General features: G+C 35.7%; 1 protein-coding gene across 2 annotated transcripts in view; it reads right to left on the bottom strand.

The window, feature by feature from the left end:
• Positions 1–29: 29 nt before the first annotated feature.
• LOC143732392 (septin-2) overlaps positions 30–10,617 on the bottom strand; it is a 39,894-nt gene continuing 29,306 nt past the window's right edge. The window contains exons 8-12 of one of the 2 annotated variants that reach the window (XM_077223414.1): positions 5,886–5,987; positions 5,642–5,787; positions 4,455–4,538; positions 3,600–3,660; positions 30–1,690 (exon numbers count right to left, since the gene is read on the bottom strand). In XM_077223414.1, coding sequence (XP_077079529.1) covers positions 1,622–1,690; positions 3,600–3,660; positions 4,455–4,538; positions 5,642–5,787; positions 5,886–5,987 — 462 coding nt within the window. In that variant the 3' untranslated portion in view covers positions 30–1,621. The remainder of the gene's footprint in view (positions 1,691–3,599; positions 3,661–4,454; positions 4,539–5,641; positions 5,788–5,885; positions 5,988–10,617) is intronic. The other variant, XM_077223413.1, reaches the window with a different exon arrangement.

The following is a 10,617-nucleotide window of genomic DNA, read 5'->3' as shown; positions in this document are numbered from 1 at the left end:
TTGCGGAAAATTGAAGCGTTCAAAACAAATGACTCAGAAAGTTATTTATTCCTCAACACGAGCAAGTACAAAAAGGAAGATGTAAAACAGGGAAGTAAGCGTTACTGTACCGCACAACTGTTAATTCTTTAAAAAGGCCTAAACAGGAGATAACCAAGTCAAAATAACTGGGCTGAACCACAAGGACAACAAAACAAAATCAGTGTGTTTACTGCAGACATCAATAATTAGCAGATAACTCACTACAATGCTGTCTAGTGTCTGATGGTGCGTTTCTTAGACCATTAAGATGAACCTTTAAAACATACAGTAAAACGTACCAGCTGGGAAACAAAAAATATAAAGTCCACTGCAGTAGATGTTATTGTTTAAAGTAGTAGATAAAGTAAAAAAGCAATAAAACTGATAGAAATCCCCACACCATGAGACTATAGGTAGGCTATAAAAGAAGAGAAAGGCTACAAATGTGTGCATTTAAGTGGAGTTTTAAGGCATTTCTGTGAATCAAAATACACCTGACACCCAGTGCGTCCACAATAAACATAACTTGTCTTTATCCTCATTTTAGTACCATTATTACTATATTCACACTTTCTAAATATGAAAGGTGAACTCTCATAAACTTTATTATGCATTTTTTCCTTTCAAAAAGATACTGATCAGATATTGCATTATTGACAAAATGCAACTTGATGTCAAGAGATTGTCCAATTGTAGTCTTAGTTTTTTCATGATCCAATCTGGCAAATGTAGCTTTTATGTGCTTTCAATTGGACTTCAGCTTGTCTTCCTGTAGCGTCCACTAGAGGGAAACGCTACCCCGTGCACAGCTTGACTTGACAAATAGAGATTTAAATGCATTTGAAAGAAAGATATTTTTCTTTGATAGTGATGATACTTTTGTGATGAAATGTTACATACATCTCAGTCTATGTTTCTCCATCAAGAACGTAGTGCTTAGCACACATGACCGCTTTTTTTGAACACAAACAAACATTTTTAAACAAACTCTGATATTAATTCATGTCTGTGAATGCATCACGATTATGAACCTGTCCATTTGATAAAACTGTAAACTTGACCAGGTGCATCTACAAGTACAACATCCTCTTATTTGATCCTATTTATCCACAAGCACGCTATAAAGTACCGACGAGGTAAACGTATGCCAGTCTGATGCATGAACAACATGACGGGTACAAGCCAAGCAGCTTAAAAAGAGTGTTTTGGCACAGAAAAACATCCGGCCTTCGGGGTCTAAATACAGCTGAGCTGACCACAAACCCTGATCAATATACAGATCAACATATGCTGAACATTGTCAGTAAAATCATGATATAAATTATTAACAGCATCTAACCTGATTGGACAAAGACTTGATTAAATTACATCATAATGGACTGTTGGTTTCAGTGTCGAGGTTATTCATATGGGCGGAGCTGCGATGGTGATTGGTTACATTAATTATGCATCATTAACATTATGTTCCATCAATCTGATAAACATGAGGGATAAGAGAAAATAGTGTTTAGAAAAGGGTAGGATAAATGCAACCTCCAGTCAGATGGCACTTCCTGTTCCCACAACATACAAACAGACACGCACACATACAAACACACACTCAGTCGTCTCCCGGTTTCATTTTCATCTGAGCTTGCATCTGAGCGATCATCTGCTGCATGCGTCTCAGCTGCAAAAGAAGAAAAAGCAGATAATATGTATTTAAAACATGTATATAAACAAAATAATACCTGTAATAATAATTAATAAGTAGAAAGGTTTCGTGAGCAAATCATCATATTAGAATGATTTCTGAAGGATCATGTGACACTGAAGACTGGAGTAATGATGCTGCAAATTCAGCTTTGAAAATTTATCACAGGAATAAATTACATTTTACAACATATTCAAATAGAAAACTGTTATTTTAAATTGTAATAATATTTCACAATATTTTTTTTTTACTGCATTTTTCTTTTTTCCCCCAAATAAATGCAGATTGGGTGAGCAGAAGAGACTTCTTTCAAAAATATTACAAAATATTACCAACCCCAAACTTTTGAACAGTAGTTTGTGTGTGTGTGTGTGTGTGTGTGTGTGTGTGTGTGTGTGGTGTGTGTGTGTGTGTGTGTGTGTGTGTGTGTGTGTGTGTGTGTGTGTGTGTGTGTGTGTGTGTGTGTGTGTGTGTGTGTGTGTGTGTGTGTGTGTGTGTGTGTGTGTGTGTGTGTGTGTGTGTGTGTATAACATTTCATCTGGTACAATAGAGAACATTATTTCCAGCTAAATTTCCAATCAGAAGTGTGTGTTTGTGTATTTTCACACTTTATTGCACAACATCTAACATTGTTACACTTCATGTAGACTGATACGCACACATAAACACAATTACACAGCACTCTAATTAAGGTCTAATCACTACAATCATGATAATTAGAGAACATACTGTACACAACTCCTCCTCTAAATACATCACTGATGATGATGAAGATGATGCTTAAAACACTTGTGTTTGTTTTGTATCTTGGTGCAGTCTTTCCATTTTTATAGTAAGCTAGTGATATTTTCTATCTCTTAAACCTAACGCTCACTTTTGCACCTTTACATATGAATTAAAACTTTATTTAGCATGTTTATTAATCTGTTTTCCACTTTGGGGCTTTTGGCTGCTTCCCATAATGTAGCTGATTTCAGCGTTTACTATCTTTTTGCTAGGTTAAAGGGACAGTTCACCCAAAAATGATTTACGCCAAAAGAGTAACCCTTGAACTTGATGCACAACGTAATGAAGGCAATTGACGCCTCTCGTGGTTCAAATAAACAGGGCTGGGCAACCACGTTCGTCATTACGTTATGCATCAAGGTACAGTGTTACTCTTGTGGCGTAAGTCGATGCGTATGGCCGTCTGCCGGAAGCTAGTTATTTTAGTCGAAACATTTTTAAATATGGATATTTTTCTTACAGGAACGCATCGCTTCACTTCAGAAGGCCTTTATTAACCCCCGCAGAGCCGTGTCGAGCACTTTAATCAAGAATAAATGCGCTTTAATGGACATCCAAAGACATATACCCATTCACTCCCATTATAAAGCTTGGAAGTGCCAGGACATTTTTTTATATAACTCTGATTGTATTCATCTGAAAGAAGAATGTCGTATACACCTAGGATGGCTTCAGGGTGAGTAAATCATGGGCTAATTTTAATTTTTTGGTGAACTATCCCTTTAAATCTGTACACACACACACAAACACACACACACTTTACATTGTAAGTGTACATACTCTATGTTCAGTGCTGCAGGAAGTTAATGTCATTTCCTGTGCAGACATGCATGTTTATAAACATCACTGATTGCATCCGCACTGGACTGGGATATACATTCCCATAGGCCAGAGTATCGTAAACAAATTAGGCATGATATGGACGATATGTATGGTTTCACAATATTACTTTTTTTTACTGTATATTTTACATCAGCCTAGGTGGGCAGAAGAGACTTTTTCCCAAAACATTACAAAATCTTAATATATAGTGATATATTCGATATTATAGAGCTTGAACTGATTGTCAAAATGATATGCATATGTGTTTGTGATTTACCTCAGCATCCTTCTCCAGGAGGATCTGGTCTTTGTCCATCACTTCTTCCTCAACCGCCCTGCTGGAACACATGTTTTCAGCATAAATATACACCAAACATTCACACAAATCCCTTGCATGCCAACACCGAGCAAAAACGTGAGCGGTATAAATATCTCATTTAGATGATGTACCTTGCACCTGCATACAGATTTACATTTTGAGGTAATCATTCCTCATAGTAACACAGCTTACTTATTAAGTTAGGAGCTCTAAATACAATTAATGTGAGAATTAAACTGGGAAAGTCTATGAAAGCGTGCAGCTCTGACACACCCAAACTGTGCATCACAAGTCACTGAAACATGACGCAGATCAAGACAGCAGATGTATCACACAAGTTAAGCCTGTTTCACTGACAGCTCACATTTTGTTCTGGTGTATTTGTTGTGCTTAGCTTTGAGAGAAAAAAAATGTAATACTATAAATTCAGGAGACATTATAATAAGTATATAGAGTCCTATTAACCATGGAAATGTGCAAACTCCGTTCACGCGCAGAGGGATCAGTAGGGTCAGATAGTCTAATTTGTAAGAATTTGACAAATTTAAAATAAGTTTTATGGAAAATACTCGCTTCAGAAATATTTAAGGTTCTGCACTATTTCTATTTTACTAATCAAATAAGCAAGTTTGTGATTGATTGAGCAATGTTTGATCATCAGGTCTCAATTGTAAAATCTTTCAATTGAGAGGTTATGAACTTTTAAAATGTGTGTATTATTCGGCGTGGAGTCAAAAGAACAGTGATTAACTAGGAAAATGGCACTTTATGACCCCTTGACAATCTGGGATCGTGTTTGTTGATTTTCCTTACCTGCCAGCTCGCTTTAGTCTCTCTGAACGGAAGTTCTCATAGTGGAGATCTTGAGTAACCTCCTGCAGGTCCTGCATGTGAGTTCTACACAGACAGAAACACACACACACACACACACACACACACACACACAAAGCTTACAGATTTATGTCAGCAGAGGGCGCTGCAGAACAAATGGAGAAATCAAGCCAACAGTCGCCCAAATTATGTCTTTTAAGATATCTCAACATGACACATTTTTGCATAAAGAAATTACAGCCTATTTTACCACCATTAGAGTTTTCTTTTCATTAATACATATTTTCATAAAAATTAATAACATTTTCCTCAATTTCTCAATAATGTAGTGCAAAATAACTCATCACTAATTGATATTATTACTTAAAACATTATTATTTAAAGTATTTGTACATCATTGTGGTGTCTGTTGTTCTACCTTTTTATTTTGTATGCCGATTTAAATGTTTTATTTTTCAGTAACACTTTACATTAAGGCCTCATTTGTTAACATGAGCAATATATTTTTAAAAGCAATCATACATTTTTGTTAATGTTAGCAAAGCTCTAATTGTTCTTTTTTTGTTCATTTTAGTTTACAGTGCATTGACAAATGTTGTCAAAATACAAATTTTGAAATTTATTTGTAAACGTCGAAATGACCAAGATTTACTAAGATTAATAAATGTAGAAGTATTGTTCGTCGTTAGTTAATGCTGAATAATATAGTTAACGAATGTCAACAAATAAAAGCTTATTGTAAAGTGTTACTCATTTTTCATTAAAATACAGACTCATGACTCAAGACAGACACCATTGAGAATAAATAAATCATACAGATGCATTACATTACAGAAATCTGCGTCAAAAATGCATACATTTTAATGGTCATAAAATTGGCTTAATTTTCTTTATGCAAAAACATTTTTTACTTTTGGAAGGAACATTTTTGTATGAATCACCCTGTCCTTGTTATCTTATTTTAAAGTGTTTTTGCAAACGCTCTATTGTTAAGTAAGCCTTGTTACTCAGTTGGCATGTGAAGAGTTTCATTTACATCAAGCAGTCTCAAAAGGTAAGGCAACAAAAACATTGTGTTGGACTCTGAGGTTCAGAGGGGAGAAATGGTCATGTCAACAGTTTCAGGTTAAGACATCTCAGTGTGTGTGTGTGTGTGTGTGTGTACTCACACCAGCATAGTGCGCAGCTTGAGGAAATCATTGTGCTCGGGGTTTTCCACCTCCACCACCCCCCACGGGTACAAGCGTCCACGAATCTTCTTGCCCTTCACCTCTATCAGCTGGTTGGAGCCGATGACGGCAAACGGGATGCTGGCCTGCACACAAACACACTCGTTCAACTTCAATCAAAGCCTTTGGGAGGTCGGGCAGTGTTACAGAGCTGATAATGAACTTAAAAACTTTGACCTCTGACCTTTAGGACACGTGTCTGTTCCTTGAATTCTTCGTCTTCGTCCGAATCAGCGTCGGGAAGCTGGTAGATCCGGATTCCTTGCTCACTGATCTCATCCAAAATCTGCACGAAATAAAAACTTTTAAAAGCTATAAACCTATACGTTCAGAGGTCTGTGGACCAAGTGCAATTGAATTAGCTGAAGTATAAGTGCAAAAAAAATACTAGTAAATTTTTAATTAAATTATTATTTAACAATAACTATACATACACACACACACACACACACACACACACACACACACACACACACACACACACACACATACATATATATATAAAAATAAACTTTAAATGTATATTTTATAATATATTTACACACACACACACACACACACACATATATATATATATATATATATGTGTGTGTGTGTGTGTGTGTGTGTAAATATATGATAAAACATACATTTAAAGTTTATTTATATATATATATATATATAAGGTAAAAACCTTTACGTTCAGACCTAGTGTAATTGAATCAGCTGAATTATAAGTGTGAAAAATCATATTATATATATATATATATATATATATTATATCATTGTTACTTTTAAATATTAATTCAATAAATGCATAATAATAATAAATTCTTAATTTATGTACATTTATATACATAAGTTATAACATTATGCATCTTAATTATACAAAATTAAATCAAGTTAAAATAATTATTTACATTTACAATTAATTATATTAAAATAAATTAATAAAAACAAAAACATTTGATATACATATACATATATATATATATATATATATATACACACACACACATACGTGGCTTTCTGGCAAGGACACAAAATGCATTAAAAAGTCTTCACCTCTGTAAAAAAAAAAATTGCTCTGAATGTTCTTCTAAATCATTGGAAGCTTGTCCTAGTTTATTTCTTGAACTTTCAAAGTTCTCTCAGCACGTTGTCATTTGGAACGCTCTCAGAGAGACCTGAGGGAACTCTTTGATGCTGAAAACAGCAATCGTATGAATCACTCAATATAAACGAACTACTGGATCCACACGTAGGGAGTTTAGATCCAGTCAGATAACAGACACAATCAGGCAGAAACAGATCTTTACCACAATTACCCCATGACCTGAACACATCCGTCAAGATTTTCACATTACACCAAACTGAACCAGTGAAAACTATGATGCCAAGCAATGTGGGAGATATTCCCAGTTTCAAAGAGAATATTAGATTAAAAAACACAGCATTGCTTAAGCCAAAAATATATTTAAATAAATAGCACTTCTGAAGCACCTGTGCTGGATCAGACATTAGGATTTATTTTTCTAACTTCAAAGCTGTTTTTCTAAGAAGCACATTCACAATGCCATTATGTAATGACGCCCAGAACGCCACCAGAAGCCTCTTCCTGACATTCTCAGTGCTTTCATGTAATCTCAGCGGGGACGGCGATTCAATGGGAGAGCAGCTCCTGCTCCGCTGGTCTTTACAGAAAACCCCTCCTGTTATGATTAGTCCTGTTTTCATAGCAAGGAACCGCAGCGAGACAGGACCGTGTGTGTTATTGTTTGCATGGGTGTCATTGTTGCGTGTTCTCAGTCCAAATAAACATGGCACAGTTGGGCCCGTGGGGAACGTGACTGTAGAAAAGCTTCCTCTGATCAAACAGAATCTGTGGTGAGCAACAAAATCAAGAAGGGTGCACTATTTATAAGGATCCATCTTTCCCATTCGTGCCAAATCTGGGGTGGGGACAGATGGATATATTGAAATTTTTTGGATGACTTGACCTCCAAATGGGAAAATAAACACGTCGCTTGACAATGAACAAAGAAAAAATGGCACAATAGTGACTTTTTATGTACAGGAACAGGAAAGGAAGTTAAGATATGGCCGTATATTAAAACCGAAACAAGAAAAGCAGATTAGGGACATATTTTGACAATTTTATAAGCAGCTAATTAGTAGTTGTGTCCCAGGCAGCTGTGCCCGATTACTTTCATGGCTTCACGGTCCAAGTGTGTTTGTCGTCTGTCCCGTCAGCTTTTAAACACCAGATTGGCGTTCTGCCTATCTGTGTTTTTTTTACTGCTTTTATTGCTTGGAGACTCAATGGAGCTTGCTCTGTGTTCGTGGGACGTGAGATACACCTATTACCTGCCCATTGTCCTGGATCAGAACCGAACACACTGCGTGAATCTCCAAAATATTCATCCACTGAAGTATGTCCAACATTCACAGATACCTACTGTTTATTCTCACATGAAAAAGGCCCTGGTTAAGATCATCTTTTTGTTTCAGATGAAATCTCTCATTTGAAATCTTTAAATTTTCAAAAAGCAGCTATAAAGGAAAAGCTAAATATCTCTCTGATATTATCAGTAAACATTCTCAAATCCCTAAAATCTTGTTCAGTATTATAAATTCAATAATCCTCGCAGTTGCATCTCTAACGAAGTAGAACTATCTCTTCACATTTGTGAGGGTTTTTTTTTTGTTTTTTTAAAGATTGATGGCATCCAATCCTTCTTTATTTCCTTCTCACTCTAATAGTTAATACAGCTACTTTGAATAGTTTTCAGCGGTGTCTTTCTCTGAGGAGCTTAGTGACTTATTGTTATTAATAATACGATATTGTTCCCTCTGACATCATTAGAGGTTCTTTTGATACTATTGGTTGATACTGCGTTTTTAAAGCATGCAGTTGTCCAGCCGTTGCTTAAAAACCACAATGCCGATGTAAAGTGTTTGAAAAGTAATCTTCCTATTTTAAAATGGCCATTTCTTTCAAAAGTTATGGAAAAAGTTGTTCTATCACAGTTACTTTCTTTTTTTAGTTTTTACTTCCGATACGGCGTGATGACTCCGATCTTCAACCAGATGGAACTGGAAAATATTCTGATTGTTCCGATCCAATCTGATTTCTGACCTGAAATGCTGCCTGAATCATAATCATACACTGTTGGTTCATTGGCCAGAGGAGAACTGAATGACAGAGCCTTGTTTCTCCCAAGGCTTTATTCTCTATTCTGTCACTGATGATGGTGTCACAAAGGCTTTTTCGCCTTTCTCGCCATTGGCTTTTGGCTTGCTTAGTTGGGGACATTTAATCTAATATTCAACAATATTATTGATCTGCCTGCATTGACACCATTATATTAGAACTGAAATGGACGATGACATCACGGTTTTCTCCCGAGCGGCTATATATATATATATAAAAATCAACTAAATCAATAACTTTTTTACAACAAAAATGAAACATCTCTGAACTTACTCAAGCTGGACTGTGACGCTATTTTCATCTGGAAACAAACTTTGTTGCATTATTTTCCTGTTTTCTCTGTAAAGCTGCTTTGAAACAATCTGTATTGTAAAAAGCGCTATATAAATAAAGATCATTACACCCATCTTTAAATCAGGATCAAAAACAGAGGTCGTTAACTACCGTCCAATTAGCATCCTGTCAATAGTCTCTAAAGTTGCTGAAAAGTGGATAGCAAAACAAATTGTTGAACATCTGGATAAAGGTTTTCACCCCACTGCATCGTATGCAGTTCGGTTTCCGGCCCAACTACTCCACTGAGACAGCAAATTGCTTTCTGATTGAACAGATTAAGTATTTATTGGATAGGGGTCCTTGTGTAGGAGCTGTATTTTTAGACCTTAAAAAGGCTTTTGATACAGTCAACCATCAAGTACTGTTGACCAATTTACACATTTTAACTTTTCTACAGATGCTATATCATGGTTTCAATCATATTTATCAAACAGAACACAATGTGTTAATATAGATGGTGTTAAATCTCCTTCCCTTAGCAATCATGTTGGAGTTCCACAGGGCTCAATTCTTGGTCCTCTATTGTTCTCAATGTACATTAATGATCTTCCAGCTGCTTGTTTGGACTGTAATGTGCAGATGTATGCGGATGACGCTGTGATTTTCACTCATGGTAAAGATAAAAAGATAATAGCTACAAATCTTACAAATTCGTTAACTAAAGTTCAAAACTGGCTAAATCAAATTTGTCTCACTCTTAATACTAAAAAGACTGTTGTGATGATGTTTACAAAAAAAAAAACCTCTGTGAGGCCAAATACTTTAAAAACTGAATGTAAGACACTCACTGAACAATTGCCAACAGGAAGTAGATCTTCTGTGTTTTTGGGAGGGGAGGAATTGGAGTTGGTAGCCCAGTTCAAGTACCTTGGGGTTATACTAGATTCAAACCTCACTTTCAAAAAGCACATACAAAAAGTAACCAATGTTATACAATTTAATTTACAAAATTACAAACAAATTAGGTCTTACATTACAACCGACGCTGCTAAATCCTATCTCAATTGTGTGATTTTTTCCCACATTGAATATTGCTTAACAGTTTGGTCTTTTGCTGGAGTTACTGCATTAAAACCCATTAATCAACTATATAAAAAAGCAGTTAAGATATTTGACAGGAAACCACAGTCGTTTCACCTTTGTCCAATTCTTGAGATGTATCAACTCCTAAATTTTGAAAATCTAAAAAATTTTAAAAGTAGCTGTCTAATTTATAAATCTATGAATGGAATCGCCCCACCACCCCTGGGGGATTTTATTAAAAAGAGAAATAGTGAGACTAGGACTAGATCATTTACCCGGGGGGATTGTGAAGTACCATTTAGAAAATCTTCGTTTGCACAAAATGTCCTCTCTATTAAAGGCTGCACAAATTGGAACAGTATTC

Source organism: Siphateles boraxobius, unplaced genomic scaffold (genome assembly GCF_051911475.1).
Source record: "Siphateles boraxobius isolate OS27281-9 unplaced genomic scaffold, OSU_SipBor_1 9, whole genome shotgun sequence".
NCBI classification, from domain to species: domain Eukaryota; kingdom Metazoa; phylum Chordata; class Actinopteri; order Cypriniformes; family Leuciscidae; genus Siphateles; species Siphateles boraxobius.
Note: the sequence above shows the minus strand (reverse complement) of the source record. Positions and strands in the feature narration are given on the sequence as shown.